Genomic DNA, 22434 nt, shown 5'->3' on the forward strand with positions numbered 1-22434 from the left:
GGTATGTAGCATCTTGCCTGATAAAGAAGCTAGTGGAGCTTCAAAAGCTTGCAAGTAGTATATTGTGCATTTCGGTTGGCCAATAAAGGTATCACTGTTGGGTGGATTTTTGTTTGAATTTACTCAATGGCCAACACATCTGGCCCTGCATATCTTCATTTCTCAGTTACTGCCAGTGATGACTGTTATGTTTGAATGGAACTTGCAGTTACCAAAACCAAAAAAATTTATTACATGAAATCCAGTGCTTTTGAGTGGAGTTGGCTAACATGTCCCCCTTTTTAGTATCCATGAATTATTGTTTGGTAGCCAATTATAGGTCAGTTACATGATGTACAAGCATGTATGCCATCACTGACTATCAAAGTTTGCTAAATCTGATTAAGTGTGGTTACAGCTGGCAACATGAGCTGGACTCCTTAACCTTTTCCAATGAAGCCCCCACCAGATATGCTGTACTACAGCTGCCATCATCCCCAGCCAGCAGCAGCAGTGGTCTAGGGAAGGTGGTATTACATCAGTGCATCTTAGATAGTGCCGAACTGGAAAAAGCTGCAGTAGTGTATGATGAGGTGGTCAGAAGAGCCAGGGCTATAGGTATGGCTGCTATATAAATCCCGTTTGGTGTATATCTGGTGGTCCAACATCTGCAATTGGGAGAGAAGGGTGTTAATAGTGTGCTTCCTGTGTTTTAAAAAGTGCAATCTTTGCTTAAAACCCTGTTTTAAAATACTGTTTTTCTTAAATAAATTCATCAAAACACCAGTCAGGTATTCATAGAATTTTTCACGGTATCACAATTATAATTATTTGATTCTTCCCAAAGTAAATGGAGATGAAATCTGTCATTTGTGTTATTTCTACCACAGATGGCCAATATGTTTAGAGGAAGAAGTGACTGTCCTATTCTTCTTTACTGGATCTTAATGGGAAGCTGAGTTTAGAATTGTTGATCAAAAGTGCAGGTTTATGTATAGCAGTTTCTGCATTCATGATGGTATGTCATAGAAGAAAATCCCAAAATGGCATAACAGAAACAATATTTTAGAATAAATCATATTTTTAAATCAAATCATACTTCGATATATGCAGTATATATATAACTGATACTGATTTGAAGTAAATAGCAATGATTAACATTGCTCTTCTACCTTCTGTCTGTTATAATGTGCAAAATCACTTTTCTATTATAACAAGTAAAGAATGTAAAACCAACCTGACCCTTCAGTAAGACAGTGACACAGCTTCTTCAGTCAGCTGACATGAGATGTCACAAAAGAGCAGCAAAATGTTACTGAATTTGTTACCGTTGTATTTGTATTTAGAAGGATGAGCACTTGTGGGATTTTCATACTGAAATAACTTGTGTGCAACTGGGCTGGGTCTTTTGGGGAAGGTCATTACTGACCACTTTGCCTCAGGCCGCTAAATATTTGGATTAGCTGTGACCCTTGAATGGGTGCAGCATGCTGTATAGCACATATGGGCATGTACACAGGCACACAGTATTTTACTTTCTCACAAAATGGCCCTTCTGGATATTTACTGGATGATAGCATATATTTAAAAGAAGCAGCAGTATGCTGCAAGATACAAAGCTTCACAAATGTCTTTAGTCAATCATTTCCACCTCCATTTATGGGCAAATTTAGGCCTTTCCCAAAGGGTTTTATGTGCTGAATTTTATTATGGCTTTCCTTGAACTCCTCGCCATCTCACTTCTGTCAGTCAATAATGTCATAGCAACAAGAAGTCATTAAATAGGTCATTGCCTATGGGGAAACCCAGTCCTGCTAAATACTGGACTCTTCCCTTTGAAATCCTGGACACCTTTTGCTCCATGATCTTTTGGGGGGAACAACAGAGCCTCAGCTGCCTTAAATAACCCTCATAGACTCAGCTGCCTTAAATAACCCTTGCAGACATTGTAATAGAGGCATGTTCCTGATTTTTCACTCAGTCTCTCCCTCTATCTACTCAGCCTAGACTTGGGCATGGGTATAACTATTTTGAGAATATGGCCCAAAGGTTAGCAGGAATGGAGTCATCCATCAAAGCTCTCTTAGGTTCGTAATGCTTGGGTACAACAGAAACATAATTGTTTGGATTAAGCTCAGGAAAGCGAGTAGGTATAGAATAGTACACGAAGAATAGTCTTTTAAAGCCTTAAAATGTTTGAAGGAAAAGAGAATGCTGTAAGGCTTAGGCAGGCAAGCCAAAGAACAGGCCCATTCACACTACATATCTATAGCACTATGATTCCACTTGAGCTGCCATGGCAACATCCGATAGGATCATGAGGCTCCCTGGCTGCAATTATAAATGTCCTCAGTCTCAGGATTTCATAGGACGGAACTGTGGCAGTTAAAGTGGAATGATAATGCTATAATGATGTAATGTGAAAACATCCCAAATTAAAGTATTTCATCTAATAACAGCTGAAGCCTGCGTGTGTGGTACTGGAGCCACCAGGTAGAAAAAGAAGAACCAGAGGTCACAATAAGGTTTGCTGCTATCCAGAAGTATGGAGGGAGGGTAGATCCCTAAACCAATACAGTCCCATGAGGACATAGTGGCACAGAATAGCAAGTGAGTGAGGGGGAAATGGGAACTATCTCATTATCTTGGTTGGTTAGTTCCTGGTTTCTGCTGGAAAGCTATTTTGTAATGTCCCTAAGGACAAATGTAATTGCTGCCAACTGAAATGAAGGGAGGAATTTCAAGATATGAGTGTAGCTAAGAATGAGCATAAATATCACCACCCCATCCTTCTGTAAATTAAATGGTGGGGGGGATGCCCAGACAGACAGACCATCTGGGATGTAGAAAGATCAGTGACAGACTGATTATGGAGTGAAAGAAAATTCGGAGCATGGGGCAAGAGGAAGGAGTGATTGCTACCCTGTCTACGGTGCAATATTTTGTTTGCTTCTAGCTGCTATGTTGAATTTCTTTTCCTTGGTCTTAAATCAATGGTGGGCAAAGTGTGTACCCCCCAGGGCTGTTTTTGTGGCCCTAGGGGTCAAAAATATTCTGAAAATATTTTTGCTCGATAATGCCTCCAGATGTACTCTAGGGGGTGTGGAGGGCATTGCCAACATATTTAGAGACCCAAAATGATACGTTATTTTTGCAAAAGTTTTCAAACATTTTTTTAAAAAAACCTGAAATGTTCCAAAATGTCTGCTAGGGGGCATGTGGGGGCATTTCCACCACATTTTGCAGACTCCCTAGGCCCAAGAGAGGCCTTTTTTGGAATCCTAAACAGCTATGTTCAGTCTTAACCCTTAAACCAATTATGTTCCCTTATGGATTCAGGATTTGTTATTTCACCATACAGGATCCCAGATCAGAAAATATCTATATAGCATTCTTGCCATATCTTCCTGAGCCAACATGACAGGAGACAGGGTATAGAGTGTGAGTCAGACTGTGTTGCTGTTTGTGATCTCAGGGTCTTGCTTACCTTGGACGAGGCTGGTGGCTGCAATCTCATTTGGAGGGTGAACTTCCTCTGAACTTGGAAGGAGCTACCCAAGGTACTTTACTGATTCTGGGGACGGCATTCCACACTCTGGCTAGTCTCCTTTAATGTTTGTATTAAAATGGAGTGCATTCTCTGTTCTGCTGGTATCAATACCACCAGCATCCACCATTTGCATATATGGTGAAAATGGTAAACAAATGGTAAAGGGAACGATTTGCACCCTTTAGCTTCTCTCTTGCCCTTTACTACCAGGTTCTAGGACAAACTTAGATCATATCAATAATAGATAAATTTAAATGAACCAAATACAGTTCTCAGTTTTCAGCAGTAGGTGTCTAGTATCATTGATACACATATATATGCACGGCAGATACATGGATAGGAAAATGCACGTTTTAAATAGTTTTTTCCCCTTGCTGCCTAACAACATAATAGTCAGGCATCTCTGTTGTAGTGCCTTCCAGATGTATTGAATCATATTGGGTAGAATCAGTATGTAGGGAGATCTTGTAGTACCTTTGAGACTCACAGAAAGAAAAAAAGAAATTGGCGATATGAGCTTTTGTAGACTTCAGTCTACTTCCTCAGATGCGTTTCGTGGAGTGGAAAGGTTAAGAGAGTGGTAGTCCAGTACATCTGGAGGGCACCAGTTTGGGAAACCCTGGTGCTAAATCCATCTATTAATCCCAACCAAAATATTCTTACTGAATCAGTTGCTTTATCCTTATTCTTGGAGTTAAGAATGAAAAGAACTTCTTTTTTCTTTTATGACAACTCACCAGATTTAGTAATCCATGAAACTGTACTTTCCCATAAAACTTGCAACTTTTTTTTACAGGAGACTATGCACTGTAGAAACTTGACTCCAACTTTCTTTGTTTACTTTTATTATAGAGACTTCCCTGGGCTTGTCTAATACCACAAATTATTAATATTCTACACAGCTGCATCTGACAGTTTACTCCCCCCTCCCATTATGTTTGCTAATGAAACAGAGAACTCTTAATGAAATTTGTCTTCTTTGGGTGTGGGTTTAGATAAATTATTATCTTGTTGCACTGCAAAGGACCATGCTGCACTGCAAAGGACACTCAAAATGTGTGAATGCATAGTGTATGCTACAAAAGAGCAGAAATGATAGACTTGGTCTCAAATCCAAGTATTAGGCACTGCTATTCCAATAAGGCTGCTTATAGCAAAGGAACTGTGGGTCTCCATCTTTTTGCAGTGTAGTCTAGTGATGGTTTTCTTTGGCGTTGTTCCCACTTAATATTTGAAACGATTTAAAATACAACTTTTTAATAAAACCGATTCAAAATAACCCTGGTGTTATCTCACGTTCCGAAACGCGTTATTCTTCGTTCCCATCTGGTTATTTAAATCGAAGTTTTTACCTGCAAGCGTTCCTACTTGGCATGAAATCGGTGTTTAAATAAATCGATTCTTCTCCTCCATTCCTTATTTGGGGCTGTCAATCAATAGTACGTCAGAATGACGTAACGTTAATCCGGAATATTTGGAAGCGATTTAACTTTTGGCATCGTTTCCATTTCATTTCCCAAGACAGCCAGGGAGAATCCCTTCAGAGAGCCCAGAGATCAACGGGAGAGGCTTCTGGCAAAGCGAATTTGAGGAGCCCAAGCTGTTTCCAGAGAAACTATGGGGATAGGTTTTGCAGGACAGCATCCCCTCTTGATGTCTCCCAAGACAGCCAGGGAGAATCCCTTCAGAGAGCCCAGAGATCAATGGGAGAGGCTTCTGGCAAAGCGAATTTGAGGAGCCCAAGCTGTTTCCAGAGGAACTATGGGGATAGGTTTTGCAGGACAGCATCCCCTCTTCATGTCTCCCAAGACAGCCAGGGAGAATCCCTTCAGAGAGCACAGAGATCAATGAAGGAGGCTGCTGGAAAAGCAGGGAGGGAGCACTCTTCCCAAAGATTCTCTTTCCAGGGTTGGAGGAGAAGGCAGATTCCGTTTGAGAAAGAGAGGGAGAAAGGCTCTATTCCCCCCGCCCCCCATTGATCAGAGCCCTTCCCTGCCTGGGTGAGATCAGATGCCTCCTCACGAGGAGCTTTCCCTTCCCTGCCTGGGCGAGATCAGATGCCTCCTCATGAGGAGGCTTCCCTTCCCTGCCTGGGTGAGATCAGATGCCTCCTCGCGAGGAGCTTTCCCTTCCCTGCCTGGGTGAGATCAGATGCCTCCTCGCGAGGAGCCTTCCCTTCCCTGCCTGGGTGAGATCAGATGCCTCCTCGCGAGGAGCTTTCCCTTCCCTGCCTGGGTGAGATCAGATGCCTCCTCGCGAGGAGCTTTCCCTTCCCTGCCTGGGTGAGATCAGATGCCTCCTCGCGAGGAGCCTTCCCTTCTCTGCCTGGGTGAGATCAGATGCCTCCTCGCGAGGAGCTTTCCCTTCCCTGCCTGGGCGAGATCAGATGCCTCCTCGCGAGGAGCTTTCCCTTCCCTGCCTGGGTGAGATCAGATGCCTCCTCGCGAGGAGCTTTCCCTTCCCTGCCTGGGTGAGATCAGATGCCTCCTCGCGAGGAGCCTTCCCTTCCCTGCCTGGGTGAGATCAGATGCCTCCTCGCGAGGAGCTTTCCCTTCCCTGCCTGGGCGAGATCAGATGCCTCCTCGCGAGGAGCTTTCCCTTCCCTGCCTGGGTGAGATCAGATGCCTCCTCGCGAGGAGCCTTCCCTTCCCTGCCTGGGCGAGATCAGTGCCCAAGCGGGCAGGGAATGCCTCTTTGAGAGGAGCCTTCCCTTCCTGCCTCTCCTCCGTTAGAAATGGGCTCTCCCCACACAGAGGGGAGGTTGCAATCCACCGGGGGAAGCCTTGTACTCCTTTGGCAGATGCAGGCGCTTGAGCAGCCGGGACTTCAGGCGCTTAAAGCGCTGAAGAGATTAAGCGCCTGTAAACCATTAAAATAAAAAATAAAAATAATCCTTATCTCTTATTGAAAGACCACAGCGGACAAAGGGGTGAGGGAAGCAAAAATGGCGACAGCCACGACGGATGGGGACAGAAAGGGCAACTCCCCCAAGGCCAGCCCCATCGCACTCTGCTCCTCCCATCCAGCTAACCCGATTTCAAAGGCTGTCGTTCCTATCTAAATGCTCCGATTCCTAACTCGAATCAAGGGAAAAACGAAGGTCAGACACTACATCTTTTTTAACGCGCGTTAAATGACAAAAACTCGATTCAAAATTTTATTCCGCTCTACGATTCGATTTGTAGTGGGGACGATTGCGGGTTGCTCTAGAACCGTTCTAGGTTTAAATCGGATCCTAATAGGAACGCCACTCCTTGGATTCGATTCAGAACGCGGGGTTTCCCCTAGTGAGAACAACCTCTTTGTTGAAAACACCTTTTTCCCCTCAAAGATCCACATTATATGCTGCTTTTTATAGGATTTTTCAGACATGCTGATCTCCTTTTGCAACTTTTTTTTTGTACCAGAGAAGTAATTTTTTTATTAAAAATGTATTTTCTGGATGCTAGTCAACTAGTGTGGCACATAAAGATAGTATGTTTTGTTTCATTTAGGGATGTGTTGTTTCTGATGTGGGTTGTGATAGGTAATATAGGCATGTCTAGTCCTTTTGCTACTCCCATATTTTCAGTCTATGGATTACTTTGCAATCAGTGGTTCTTCTCTCGGTGCTTTCTTTTTGTTTTTTAAAATCTGTCTACTAGATTAGTGCTAAATTGAAATTGGACTATTGCTGTGATCAGAAAAGATCACTGCCACATCTTGGACCAAAATGAACCAAAATGTACTGGGTTTAAAAAAAAAGGTGAAAATACAAGCAGTGTTTTAAAGGGTGAGTGACAGTAGCTGACAGTAAATATCAATGAACAATGCAGCATAAATTGCTCTAAAATGCCTAGTCTGGGTGACCCCTTAGGCACTGTGCTTGTAAATGGGACCTAGCCCTGAAACTACAGAGGCTAATCTTGATATGATTTACTTTGCTTTTTTCAGTTTCATTTATCAGCTCAATCCTTGCAAGCAAATATTAGCTGTCATAGCAATGCTTAATAGACTTCAGAAGTAGAAGTAGTAGTTTGTCACAATTCTTGTGTGCAGTTCTTGTCCTGTGTTGTTTTGGAATATTTTGGTATATTTTACTGTTCAGGGTTATGTGCAGCTGCTTATAACATTCTCCTAGTATAATAATAATAATAATTCTCCTCCTCTCCTTGGAAAATCAACCTTTCAGACGTCAGGTTTGAACTCCTTTTCCATCAGTCATTATTTTGTTTCTTGATCAAAATGAGGGCCTTTGTTTGTTTGTTTTGTCCCTCTACCAAAAAGTCATTGGAAGAAGGGATTGGCTGGAAAAAATGGGGTGGAGAAAAAGACGGTTCTGCTGTCCCTCCTCCAATCAAACCTCTTATTCCCCCCCCCCAAAAAAAAAAGATGCTTTTCAATTTTTAAGAAAGAGGTAGGAAAATGGAGAAAGCAACAAACATGTCTGTAGTGTCTAGCTCAATCCTAAGATGGGTACTAAAAAAGAATGACAAGTAATGTGGCTTTTCAGTCTGAATATCTGTCAATGACAGATCAAAGGACAGTGGTGGTTAAATGTACTTCAGAGGGTCTGGATATGTAAATAGAGCAAACCATGTAAGCCCAGCTGACCCTACTTGTGGCCCTGTGCTTGATAAAAGGCTTCCCTCTGGTCACAGATGCAGAGAGCTTAAGCAGAATTAATTTGTGGGATGTTTGGCATTCTGTCATCAATGCTGTTGGAAAGGGGCTCTGATCTACTGCACGTATCTTAGATAAACCGCTTAAAGAAAGGAAACTGTGCGTTTCTATACAAAAATGCTGATGAATTCTGTATGTCAGTGAATAAAAAGAGGCATGCTGATTGACAACACAATCCTGCATGTGTCTGCATGTAATTAAGAACCATTGGGTTCAAGGAGTCTTACACCCAGGTAGGTGATTGCAGCTGAAGGTTTCATGATGGTATTAAGATATCCATTTGCCCTTTCAACAAATCCCTTGTCAAAAACTCGTGTGGTTTTAGCAAGTTCTCTTCACTGTGAAAGCTCCTAAGAGCCAAACTGTCTGAGGAGTTAAAAGTGTAATTTCACAATGGGGCCCAAAATACGTTAAAGGCACCAGATCTCGTCTCATCTTGAAGCTAAGCTGGGTCAGCTCTGGTTAGTACTTGGAGGAAAGACCATCGATTAATACCATGTGCTGCAGGCTATATTCCAGAGGAAGGAACTGGCAAAACCACCTGAGTATTTCTTGCCTAAGAAAACACTATGAACTTCATTGGCCATAAGTCAACAGGTGACTTGAAGGCTACACACACACAAACCTTTTACAAAAATGGCAAACAGCAGCTCATGAAGGGAATTATGAGAATCAGGACTGTTTTGATAGAATCATAGAGTTGGAGTGGGCCACATGGCCATCTGTTCCAACCCCCTGCCATGGAATGCTAGTATTGTACGGAGGGGGATTTAATTCTCCCCCTGCCAACCTTAGGCCCCGTTGGGGGGGGGGAATCCCACTCTTCCAGTATGTTGTAATGTTATCCCAGTAGGACGATGGTGTGGACAGATGAAGAAGAAGAGAAAAGGACCCTAGAAGACAAGTAGAGCAGTGTATGTACCACAATTGTTAATAAAATCAAGTGACATGAGTTTGGGTGCCATGGGGAGAAGAAGAGGATCAATGTGGTACAGCACTGCCTCTGCTCAATTTGTGTTTTAACATCATGTGATGTGAAGGTGAAGACGTGCAAGTGTAGTTTGGCCTTAAAGATGGTTATTAAATGTCCTTGCATTCAGCCACACATCTGAAATATCATTATTTTTTAAATGTTTTACTTCATTTCAAAATTGTTTTTTTAATTTTATATTATGTCATATATGAGTTTTAATATGAGTTGTTTGAAGATTTCATAGTATTAAGTGATGTCTATGTTATAGCAAGAAAATGAATTATTGTTTGGGGGAAAGTCTCTTTGGCAGAATAGTATAGCAAGTCAGTTTCACCCAGGAATAGTTTGGCCATATGTGTAGCCGAGACATTTTCTATCCTGGAAAATCACCAGCTGTTACAACTACCAAAATGTTGAGATTCATTTTCAAGGGTTGACTGAATACTGCTTTAAGCATTACATTATACAGTATATTTCTTTAAAAGAAAAGATATAGCAAGCTTCATCCTATCACTTTTTTGTAGCTGCATATAGTCAACTGCACCACAAAACAATGAAACAACTGAAGAAATCTGACATGAAGAAAATTTTATTAAAATTCCTGGCTGAATAATAAGATATTCCTTTGGTGCTGAAAGGCAAGCCATTTTAAAGAAGGTGTGCCATAGTTGAGGCACCCCTGCTGACAAAGTTCACTCCCAGCATACTTCAGGGTTGTTTTATAAATGAACTTGTCACTTTGTTACTGCACCCACAAATTTTGCATTTCTATGGCTATTCTTACAGTCTGAATATAAAGGTCCTTCTTGGCAACAGTCCACTCAATGCATCTGAGGAAGTTGGCCAAGTCTACAAAAGCTTATGCTACAACTTCTTTTGCACAGTTTGTCTCAAAGGTGCAACAAGATCTCTTTGTTTTCTAGTTACAGCTCTGGCAGACACAAGGTTTTCTGTATAACTTGAAACACCCACATCAATTTCCAGTGGCAGCTGGATGTGTAACGCATTGCGATATATACATTCTCTTAAAACATCTTAAGGTTTGTGTCTATTTTAATGGTGTACACACACACACACACAGAGAGAGAGAGAGAGAGAGAGAGAGAAAGAGAGAATACATACACTATTTTTTTCTTCCTTTACTTCATATCATGTAGAAAATCATTCCAGATAGCTAACTAAGGTTTTTAATGTTACGGATAGCAGAGTATATCCCTTATTAGAAGTGAGAAACCCTCTGATGTTTTTAAGGAGAATGTTTCTGTGAAAATATGAGATACCAGAACTGACCACCAGTTCATATGACCAAATAGCCATGTTAAGAATACTTGTTGAATGGATCATGTAAAATCATGTGCTGGTAAAGCATCCGTATATTCTATAACTACAAATTAAGCACAAAGTTGCATATGTAAACAGCATGTAATTTTTATGAGTACTCCCCAAAGTGGGTAGATTTATTACACAATGAAGGGGAGTTGAATTAAGAAACAGGTTGTTGCTTAATGATCTTACCTCCCTGTTGTTGACATGCCTGACTGTTGGTTATTTTCCTCAATCAAGTCTTTAGTTATACTCTGAGACAGGTGAATGCACTTTAAAAGGATCAATAGCATTCATGGTGATTTTGTTATGAAATCTCTGTATCAGTTCTTAAATCTACAATTACTAGTAGAAACTGTATTGAATAATAAGTGATAAATGGGTTGCTGCTTATCCTGTCACATGGAATTTCCAGTATTTGACCACAATCAGCGGACAAGCCCAATGTGATCTGTACTTATAATGGGGTGTGTGTGTGTGTGTGTGTGTGTGTGTGTATGTATGTATGTATAGATAAAACCCTATACTGCTCCTTCATCTGAAAGGGATCTTAGGGTGCTGTACATACAGGGTAGAAACAGACAATACACAAAGCAGTTGTTTGAAATGCCAGAGGAAATGAAACTTGCTGCCAAAGGAAATATAAAACTAATGCCTTTTATATTTTCCTTAGGAATACCACCACAGAAAACATCCTTGTGCTTGTAAATGTGTGATGAAGTTCTCCCAGTAAGGGAATTCAGAGAAGAACCCCCTCTGATTATCTCAGCACATGAAATTTTTGGAGGGATTTTTGTTTCAGAGGCTTTGTCATAACATTTTGTCTATTTTAGGAATACTCTGAAACCAACTCACACATCTCTTTTTTTCCTTTGGCATCATTCTACCGATTATACTTTTCTTGGAGCCACTGATGGTTATTTGGATGAGTTGCTTAAACAAACCATTAAAATGCAATTAAGAGAAAGAAAGCAAATGTAATATATTGTAATACATGCTCAATTCATACCTACAGGCAACCTTGCTTCTGTGCATGTGTTGAGGGGTTGTTTTATTTGCCTCAAATCTCTCCTGTAGGGTGCTACAGGATTCCTTTATACACTGTTAATCTTTATATACTAGGTTTAATTTAAGCTAAGCTCCTCAAGAGAGGGCTGTATTATTTGTAAAGCAGGTTCAATTTTTAAACCATTTGGACCAGGCTATTTAAATGCCTTCCTACAGCCGTATGAAAATAACACTAATTTCCTGTAGAGGTACCATTCTCTGGTTCACTCTGTGTGTGTGTGTGTGTGTGTGAGAGTGAGTGAGAGAGAGAGAGATCACTTTCATTCTCCTCTTGTGTTGATTTTATTCTGTTTTCTTTTGTATACTATTTGCATATTGTATTATATTGTAAAAGGTTTTCCAGTCAGACCCACACTCAGTTTCTTCCAATCTTGGCTTCTCTTACACTTTCCCTTTTGCCTTATTTCTGCTTTCCATCTACCCTGTGATTGGGTGGTACATACTTTAAGGGCATCATGGAACAATTAATTTGGAGGCAAATGATTAATTTAGTGAAACTCATGTACTCCTCAGGTCTGCTCAGAAGTTGATCCTGTTAAACCTCTTTATATTTTTTGTGTGTTTATTATTGCACCAACAATATTGGACACATTGATAATTACCATTGCCTTTGCTCTTGGCTTTTCTTTCTGTCTCTCCCTCCCACTATGCTTTTCACCTACCCCCTTCTTCAGTGGATCAACACTTTGAGAGGATTGGTAAGAGTGGAGCCTAGAACTAAAAGATACAACTAGCTAAGTGCATGCTTTCCTGGCTGTTCAGAAGTAAATCCCATTGATTTAAATATGTAAAATATTTTCTGTGCCAGTGATCTTTGCAGATTACACTTTGATGGGAAGTGAGGAGGCAGAGAACATGCAGTAACTCAGTTGTGTAGAATTTTTTTCTATATATGCTCTGAAGCACTCAAAACATCTCTGCTTTAGAGTTTTCCATCTTTGTAATTAATCACTTATTGCTGCACTTACTGCTATGAATTAGTGTTCTGGAGCTGAAATTAATACTACAGTTCTTACTCACCTTTAACACTGCTCTTTATTAAACTTTAATAAATGTGATGTTTAAAGGCGGCATGTAGGGAGTACATGTTGGCAAGTGTGGGAGGGGTAGGAAAAAACAGGTAAAGATCAGTGCTGAAACTTAACTGAATAGCTTGTTAGATGAGATACTATAATTTAGGACAGCCTTTCCCAATCTCATAGTTTAAAGGCAGGCTGAACTTCCACCATCCCAGGCAAAAATCATATTATGCTGTTTGTAATTTGGAGGGAAATCAAGTTTAAGAGGAAGACAAGTTTATAATTGGGGGGGGGGGGAGAGAGACATTTGAAGGTGCCAGTAATAAATGTGCTCTTAGAACCAAGTGGGATGACCTTGATGCCATTCTTTGTAAATTGCCTGGTTTGTTTTGGAAATCATCATTTTCTATAATGAGTTAATTAATGATAACACGAGTAATTAAAAAAATCAGTGAATAGTGTTGGTGCTAATGAATTAATTTTCCAATATCCCATGGTGGTTGAATAAGTTTCAAATCTAACATTCCAAGCTCTTAGACGGATGGATACTTAGAAAAGATAGATACACACGTGTGTGCGTGCACAGAATCGATTTCCATAAAATTGGGGACCCCCTGCTGGATGTTCTAAGTGGTGCTGTCCTCCTGCCAATTTACTGCTGAGATTTGAGAAGACTCAATTGTGGGTATTAAGGGAGGCAGGAGCTGATGCTTTCTTTCTCCCTGTACTCCCTGCCACTGCTAAAGCAGAACTGGTCCCTCTTGGCCTCTGCTCCTTATGCTGCTCCCTGGAGTCTCATTTGACATTATGTCGTAAGTCACAAGGTGCTTTGTTCTCTGCTAATTGGGAGCTATTATTGCAGGAAGTCAAAGAGGGAGGGAAAGAGGATTGGGGGTAATGTGCCGTGGAACTGCCTTCCCCCCTTCCTTTCCTACGTGGGTCCCTTGGGCTTCTGCCACTTTAGCAAAGGATTAAGGGGCAAATGCATGAGTAGTGGGGGAATCAGGCAAGCAGGGGTTGTCTGCTGAACTGGAAAAATACAAACAAAGCTGCTTTTTTTGCAGGGCTGGAAGAACAACCTCCAACCTGTCAGTCCATCGGTCTCCAGAGCCAGATCTCTCCAGGACCAAATGCCATACTGGCTAATTCGTATCTGGTCAACACAGAAAGAGTGAGCAACCTTTCCCTGTGTAGTGATGATAGAGGTTGTGGGGAGGAGGAAGAGGAAGAGGAAGAAGGTTTTACTAATAGATTGCCATTTCTCCTCCATTCATTAAGCTCCTGAAATGCCAGTGCAAACTTTAGGAGAATTAGGCATATTTTCAGTTTGTTTTTTATAAGTGTTCTTCCAATCCACGTTGGACTGTGTCTGTGTAGTCCTTTTCCCCATCTTATTTGTCTTTTTATCCTCCACTAATTCTCCTAAGGCAGAGTCAGGCAGGCAGGCTTGGGAGGAAATGATTGATTCCAGTAAAGCTTAATCCTCTAAATATGTCAGATTGTTTAGATCTGGGTTGGGGGAAGTGGGCAGGCTAGGGTTATGAACAGAAATGAAAATTACCAGACAGATGAGTGGATATCTCTATAGAATAGATCCTGGACTTGTTGCATTTTGGGACCATATGGTTTCTGAAAAAAGTTGGAGCCCAGTACAATAGGCCCTTGGTTTACTGCTGGGATGTGATTCCAGGGCATCCCCCTCCATGAATACCAAGTTCAATGGATGCTCAAGTCCCATTATATACAATAGCATAGTAAAATGGTGTCCCTTATATAAAATGGCATCTGTGGATGCAGAATCTGTGGGTACGTGGGGTGACTGTAATTACTTTTCTGTGGTCTTTTCCAGAACCTTCTTAGCATTATATTTTCCCCAAACCTGAGAGGTTCAACACACGGATTTCTTAATAATTTGTTTTATAATCTTCTTATCACACCATAATACCTGAAATGATAATGAATAATGGAATGTGGCTCATTTGTTCATGATTTTTACAGCCAGTTTGATCATTTCGTCCCAGGCATCATAGTGTTTTGAAAACTGTTAGATTAATTATCTCACTCTTCTGTAGATGCCTTAATGGGCAGTACTATTTTATGATGATTATTTAACCAAATGAGATTTTTGCCAGTCTTTCAGCTTGGAATCTTTAGGTTTCAAGGGAATTGTTGGCAAATAGAAAAGGTGGCTTTCAGTTAAAAAAAATCATTTTAACTAAAGAGTCACTTCCCGTCCATGATAAATGGAGTCCCAACCATTTATTTATATCTAGCTGAAGGTGTTGAAATAATTTCTTGTGATTGTTTCACTAGCTCATCTACATCCTCTGTTACCCAGATACTAAGTATTTAATTCCTGAAGGTTTATACTTTATGACAGGCTTTTTAGATAATCTGTCTTCGCTTTGTTCTGATAAATTAAAGTCTGTCCAAACTGATTTTGAAAAATTAATTCTTTATCCTCACAGTTAAAAAAAGAATGTATAAGATCAATTAAAGAAAAGCACTTCTGGAACTCAGACAATAGTACTGTACTGTACTGTATCATATTTTTTTTTATTTTGAAAATCTGTACCTTGAATTATAGCTTGCTGTTATAGTGATAACTAATTATTCAAAACAAATAATCAACATAGTTGGAGACAAAAGGACTGTCTTGACATTGTATCCTTGCTTAGATCAATATTGGTGATAAAAAAGTACTTACTGCAGCTCTTGTCATTGGATTGGTATGTGCAATTTAGCTTAGTTGTGTATTTAGTCACAATACTTAGTTTTTGACATTTTGTGCAGCTCTTCCCATCCTGGTTGTTGAGAAAGCAACAAGATGAGACTGAGTGGGTTGCATAGATGGATATGTAGATCTTGTCCATAACATAGTTTATGAAGCCAGGATTCTAACGTACTTTATTAAACCAGGCTTACCATATAGAATTCAAAAGGGCCCTAGGTCCAGTTCCCTGCTCAGTGCAGGATCTCCAGCTAGACCACACCCAGCAGGTAGCTGTCCAGCCTCTTTTTGAAGAGAAGGAGAGCCCACAACCTCTCTACGCATTTGATTGTATTGTAAAACCACAATGTCCAATCAAAATTTATCTTCCTATATCATAAAATCTTGATGCCTGTTCTACCCTCTGCTAGGTAGTAGAGAACAAGTTTGCACCCTCTTTTCTGTAACAGCCTTTGAGGTATTTAAAGAGTATGACCATGTCACCCCTGACCTTCCTTTCCAACTCCCATTCATCCTTGTCTCAATCTTCCTCTCTGTTCTCTTGCTAACCTGGAATAATAGTTTCGAAATCAGTCCAGATTTACAACTACATACGTAAATTATAACCTTTATTCAGCTTTCTCTCTACTTGTGTTGTCCATGATATGCTTTAGATTATAGTTGGCAATTTTATTTTATTTTACCTTAACCTGAAATGCTGTTTCAGTCCATCACAGCAGGTGCTTTTCATGTGTCTGGGCAACAAATATATTCATGATGTGACTTTTCTTGGTTGTAGTTGAAGTGAAATTTTGCAGAGCACTATGCAGTTACTTGTTTTCCCCTTTTTCAGATTGTAATCTCTTATTGTTATGACCGCACATGCTGCTGGCCCTCGGAAACAGAGCTCCAAAGACTGAGGCAGCAGTTATATGGAACTAGTGTCTGCTCAGAGACTCTCTCCTCAGTCATCCTCTTAAGAATGGTAGAGGGATTTGGTAACATATTCACTGACCTGTGGCAAATTCTGGAAGTGAAATACATAGATTTTCCATATAGTTTCAGAAGAAACTTATTATTCCTTTTACTGCTTATTGCATGGAAGTTGTAGTCAGCAGCTATTAACCAATACATGTGTCATCACCAAAGGTTTCAACACCAAAGGTTTTCTCTTTAGTTCCAGAAGCAATTATCGTTTAATGTGATGGATGAACACACATATCGTATTTACACCCATGTATAAATCAACGTCATGTATAAACTGATGGCAGGTTTTGGGGCCAAAATTATGGATTTATGTATGACCCTTGGATAACTCAAGGGTAAAACTTAGGGACAAGTAACAAGGGATGTAAAGGACGAAGACAATGCCAAACAACTTACAAAATTGCAGCAGATATAACTGTTTGTGCTCTTACTAAAGACTTGATGTATGAGAAAATAGGGGGGAGGGTCACCACTTCCAGAACAGATTACACTCCTTCCTTTCACCAGGGGATGGTTTCTTTTTTAAATAAGAGTTAAAGTACAGTACTTAACTTTGACTCGTGGATAAGTCAGCTCAATTTTTGGGGCAATTTTTTAACTAAAACTTCAAGACTTATACATGAGTATATACAGTATGTTTACTGTGTGCATCTTCAAAAATTAAAGTTAGAAATTCTACCCTGTGTGCATGAAGGGATGGGGTTAAGATGGAGAGTTCACTCATTTACCTATCCAGCTCCCACGAAGGAAGTATTTACCATGACTGCCTCAGTGGCTGCACTCACGTCTGCACTTCCCTGGAAACAAACCCTGTTGAATACAATGGGATTTCAATTAAGTAAATGTGGATAAAATTGTGATTTAACCTGTTTCAATGGCTGGTGTTTTTCTTTCTCCTTCTCTCTTACCATTATTTATTTCATAGTTGCACTGTGTGAGCCATCTCTTTTCCCCCCCTGTTACATGTTTCTCCTCATGCTGCTTTTATTTTCTCTCTCTCCCCTGCCAGATCAAGTTGTAACCTTTGATCACACAAGAAATGCTTCTTTCTATTACCTGCAATCTTCTCTGGAGAGAGCAGCCGAGGAGAAATAATTAAATCATGAACAAAATCAAGTATCCCAAAACAAGCCCTCCTTGCCTGGATGAGGACCAGGTGAGACGGTGGGCTAATAACAGAAAATACTTTGGGAAAGCAGCGTTCATTATTCATCTGTATTGGACACGCTCCATTTTATGATTTTTATTAGCCCACAGCAGTAGCTAAAGCACCTAGAGGATAGCTCTAGTTTGTGAAAATTGTTGAATCAGTATGCAGAGAGGAGCAAGTACGATTCATACACTCATTTATCTACAGTTCCATAACTCTGCTTGTTGTTTAGTAATGAGCCAGAACTGGAGAACTTCCATAATATGTTGAGGCTTTCCATACAGTTTGGAACCCTAAAAATCAGTGTTTTGGTTGTTTGAAAAACACCCATGTGTAAGAGAAGCTATCTTATGAAAGCTCATGGAGACAAGTAGAGCGATGAAACTGGAGGGAGAAGTAGTGAGGTTACCACATACCTCTGTTTCCATATTGATGCAAATAAGCAAATTTAGGTTAATGCAATATTTACATAACTTCTTAAAGAGCATTTAAATTCTAAGGTACAGGGACTTTTGCACAAAATAGAGTGGGCCATTCTCATCCATGGAGCTTTGGTTCCAGGTAGAATTGTGCATGGCAAAAAATACAGACTGCCGTGCCCCTTGTTACTGAGTGATAGTGATGTGTGTGCAGACATTACAACACATCTGTGTGCATGCCCCATTATTGAATATTATGGGGCATGGCAGTCCACAGGCAGTCAATTTCTCAGGTTGGAGCACTGACCTTGAGGCCAAGTGGGAATCATAGGTTCAAGTCTCTGTTTATTTTTATTTTACTTATTTTATTTATTCTGTTTATGTCCTGTCTTTCTCCTGCCAAAGGACCCAAGACAGTTTACAGAATTTTAAATGAAAATTTAGCTTAAAATGTTCTATTAAAAATTTAAAACACATATTTAAACCATTTAAAAATATACAGTATTTAGAGCATAATTTAAATATACAAAATAATACCAGAACACCACCTTGGCACTATTCTGTCATATGATTAAAATATTATATTTAACCATGATGAAACTGCTTGAGTGGCCTTGAGTAAGTCACTGGCTGCTTTTATGGACAGTGACCTTCCAGAATTCTCTGCTTGTTGTGAATGGTTGGTATTCTCATGCACATAGGGCATTCACTCTTTCTTCATGTGAGTGGCTAAAAATAGGCAGAAAGGGGTAGCTAAAATGGTAATGCTGTAATCTAGGGTCATGGTTTGTTGTTCCCAAACAAGCCAAGACTGGTTTCGAAGTGATTTACAATTCTGGCTTTTTTGAAAGCAACAAATCAGTAACAAATAGTTTATTGTTAAGTGGAAACCTGTCTGTCTCACCTAATGACTCCTGGAAAGAGGCAATGCTCCTAAAAGTAGCTTGCACCAGCCATTACTATTTTTAAAGTCACAATTCAAGTCATCATGCTCATAATTTTTTGTTTATATAAAGAGTAAGAGCACTGGGACAGACTGGCCTCCAGAAGAACTTTCCTGAATCTTGTCATAAAGCTATTTCCCTTAGTCTTTATGAAGCGTTCAGTTAGACAGAGACAGAAATGTAGCAAGTGTGTTTCTTCAAGTGTGGAGTTTGCCAAACAGTAGTGATGAGTGGAGGGTCACCTTTGGTTACTCTACTACTGTGATCACTGGCTTTTCATCTCACTTATGTGAATCTCTGAGTGGTGTGTGTCTTCTGTAAGTTCCTTTTTCTTCTTTGCATTCCCAGGTTACTTCTCTGCATGTCGGCCCACACTGATGACTCTGGAGACGTGCCTGCTCTTTAATGTGAGTACCCAGAAAGCAGAGCCCTGCTGCTTGTGGCGAAGACTTCCAAACATCATCTGAGCAGTCTGGCAATTCCTTCATCCTTTTGCCCTCACCCTTCTAAAAACGTCAGTCTGTTAGATCATCCATGTCAATTTGCTATGACATACATCAACGCTGATGAGAGGCAGGAGCACTGTCGGGTAATTTTGAGCTGCCAGAATAATCAGCTGTATGCACAACATGGCTTAAAGGATTTCTCAGTTAACAACATGCATCCAGTAAAGAACTTAGACTCTTGTATTTTTACTGGTGACTTCAGTCCTGTAAGAAAGATAGACAGCAACTCAGGGGCACATCTGTATCGGAGTATGGAAAACCTGCACTGGGCCACAGTGGCTGACTCACATGGCCATCCCCGATGTGGGAGTGTTGACAGTGAACTTGTTTTCCATTACAGAGGCACAACCCATTGGTCCAAGTATTCCATGGAGGGCACCCCATCCCCCTGCTCACCTGAATGTTGCCGACATTTCCCCCTTCTCTCAGAGCGAATTCCATCAGCAATGCGAGATGTAGCCCTTCCTCCTTGTGCTAAAGTGCCTCCATGGCTTTTCTCCTCAATAGACAGGGATGCCAAGAAAACTCTGAAGGAAAAGCTTAGAACTCACAGTACTAAGGTGGCAGAGGTTTGCAAGCCTCTCAGACCACAAGCTTCTTTGAACAACCTACTTGCAAGGGAATGTTCTGAATGTCAAGCATGCCAGCAGTATAAAAATGGTTGTTCAATTAACTGCTGTACCATATTTGTGCAGCATGCAAACATTGCTCATGAACGATGGATGGCACTGGGGAGGCAACGTCGATGTTTTTCTCACAGATTAACTAGCCCAGAGGACATCAAAGAGGAAGCTCAAAGAAGGTTGCAGATCAGAAGACAGAACAGCTCACCTAATTTGACTCTGCACTGTGCTAGTGATGGCCAGGAGATGGCCAAATCCCAAACTACTGGATCCTTTAAATGTTATAAGGGGGAAGGAGACACGAAAAAGTCTTTGGCACCAAGCAGAAAAGGAGACTGTAAAGAAAGACTCTACATTCCAACTTTTGAAGAGTTCAAAAGGATGAGAATCAAAGGCACATGTTTTCTCAGTGGAAGCAATGAGATAGCAAAATATATGAAGGAAGAGGCTCCAAAGTTAGAAGAAGGAAACCAAAACCTTTGTTCAGGTGCTCAGGAGGATCTTGCCAAAGAAATGGTTTCAACACTGGATGACTATGATGAGGTATTCCATGAAAATACCCAGAACACTTCTGGTCTTGTTAGCTATCCAGACAGCTCATCCACATGGGACAGGAGTTTCTGCCTGATGAACACACCAATAGCTAAGGACAAGAATGATGAAGTGTCATCTTCAGATACAATCCCAGTCCCCATTTGTTCTAGTCCAGTTCCAAGACAACTTCTCCAGTCTTCTGCTGTTCCTAGGGAAGAGGGAGAGAAAACCTTTGTCGGAGGGGAGAAGCCAGGATTGGATGCAAGACAACTCAACAATGTCCTTCAGCATGGTGGGCAGTCCCTTGCACCCGAAACCCAGTCTTCTTGCTGCCCAATGCTATTAGAAGTGACAGATATATCCAGCTATGGAGCTAAGCTACAGAAAATGAAGGATGAATTTATAGGTTCTGCATTGGACCTCATTAAAAAGAGGTAACCGATTCTGTTAGAGTTCCTGACAGCAATTTTAGTTGAAAGATACTTAACAAAGATACTTACAAATTCAACTGGCATGAGTAATTTCTAGAGCTTTCTCTTTCAGTTAGTATGCTGGAGAGATAATGTAGTTTTGCTTTCATTAGCATAGGAACTCTTGGCTTTGAGTAGTTCTAACAACCATGGAGAGTTTCCTCCTTTGAGGCAGTAGATAGTTGTAGTCAGAGACACAATGTTGGGGCATGTGAATTAATACAAGAGGATAATGCATTTTTCCCCCTTCAGAGAATTGACTGGTGTATGCTTGCTTATTTGCTTGAGTCAATTGGAATAAATAGATTTGAGAAACTGTTGTAACAAAAGTAAACTATGATTTGATGTTTGCATGTTTTCCCTAAATATTGACAAGAGTAACTTCAGTTTGCCCAGACAGCATAACAAATTGAAGTTAACTGAAAATGAAACTGGAAGCTTCCAGATTTCTCACAGCTGTAGCAGGGCTAGTATGCATGCCTGTGAGGAAGCTCAGTTCATGATAAAAACCTTAAACTGTGGTTTAACACTGTGTCTAAACATACGCTTTTGTCATTCTTATTCTTATAGTGCATTACCTTACATCTGGGTTATCATAGGCAAGGTTAGTTTCTGGCTTAGGGCAGTGAGCGGCAGGATATGATGTCTAGGGCTGCATCTGCACTGCAGAAATAATCCAGTATGAGATCCTTTTAATTGTCAGGGCTCAGTGCTATGAAATCCTGGGATTTGTAGTTTGTTGTGGCACCACAGCATTCTGACAGAAAAGGGTACATGTTTCACAAAACTACAATTCCCAGAATTCCATAGCATTGAGCCATATCAGTTAAAGTGGTGTCAAACTGGATTATTTCTGCCATGCTGATGCAGCCTAGGACATTATCAGCTACAGTTTCTGAGCCACTGTCAGTGAATTTCAGAATGATCTCCGAGTCACTTCTTCAGTTGAGGGGACAGAGAACTTTATCAAAGTATTATGTATACTCATGTATAAGTCTGGAAATTCTAGTCAAAAAATTGACCCCAAAAACCTGAGTCGACTTATCCATGCATCAATGTTAGTACTGTACTTGAATTCTTATTTTAAAAAAGGAACCATCCCCTGGTGCAAGGCAAGAATATAATCTGTCCTGGAAGCACTGACACACCTCTATTCTCTCATCCATGCAGCCTTTAGTGTGAGCACAAACAGCTATGCCTGCTGGAATTTTCTAAGTTCTTTGGCATTGTTTTTCTTTGCTTCATCCTTTAGATCCTTTGTTGTGTGGCCCTAAGCTTTACCCTTGACTTTTCCATGGGTGATATCAAAACCCATAATTTTGGCCTTAAAACCTGCACTCGACTTATACATGAGGTCGACTTATAGTCTAGTATATATGGCACATCACAGTATCTGGCTATTCAATACCTCAAACAATCAGAAGTTGGGACCAGTGTTTCCAGAATGATTAATTTAGCAGTTACTTGTGGATGTAGAAATAAGCTTGATTGCTAGATTTCTAAACCATGTGTTGGAG

At 40.5% G+C, this 22434-nt stretch overlaps 1 protein-coding gene across 2 annotated transcripts in view; it reads left to right on the top strand.

Annotated features, from left to right (window-relative positions):
• The window catches only part of LOC149313974 (uncharacterized), a 112846-nt gene that overhangs the window by 68215 nt on the left and 22197 nt on the right, over positions 1 to 22434 (top strand). The window contains exons 2-4 of one of the 2 annotated variants that reach the window (XM_089520274.1): positions 13639 to 13745; positions 17281 to 17427; positions 19133 to 20881. In XM_089520274.1, the coding sequence (XP_089376400.1) occupies positions 19332 to 20881 (1550 nt within the window). In that variant the 5' untranslated portion in view covers positions 13639 to 13745; positions 17281 to 17427; positions 19133 to 19331. The remainder of the gene's footprint in view (positions 1 to 13638; positions 13746 to 17280; positions 17428 to 19132; positions 20882 to 22434) is intronic. The other variant, XM_089520273.1, reaches the window with a different exon arrangement.

Source organism: Sceloporus occidentalis, unplaced genomic scaffold, assembly GCF_023333645.1.
Source record: "Sceloporus occidentalis isolate IW3139 unplaced genomic scaffold, rSceOcc1.0.p SCAF_4, whole genome shotgun sequence".
Classification (NCBI taxonomy): Eukaryota; Metazoa; Chordata; class Lepidosauria; order Squamata; family Phrynosomatidae; genus Sceloporus; species Sceloporus occidentalis.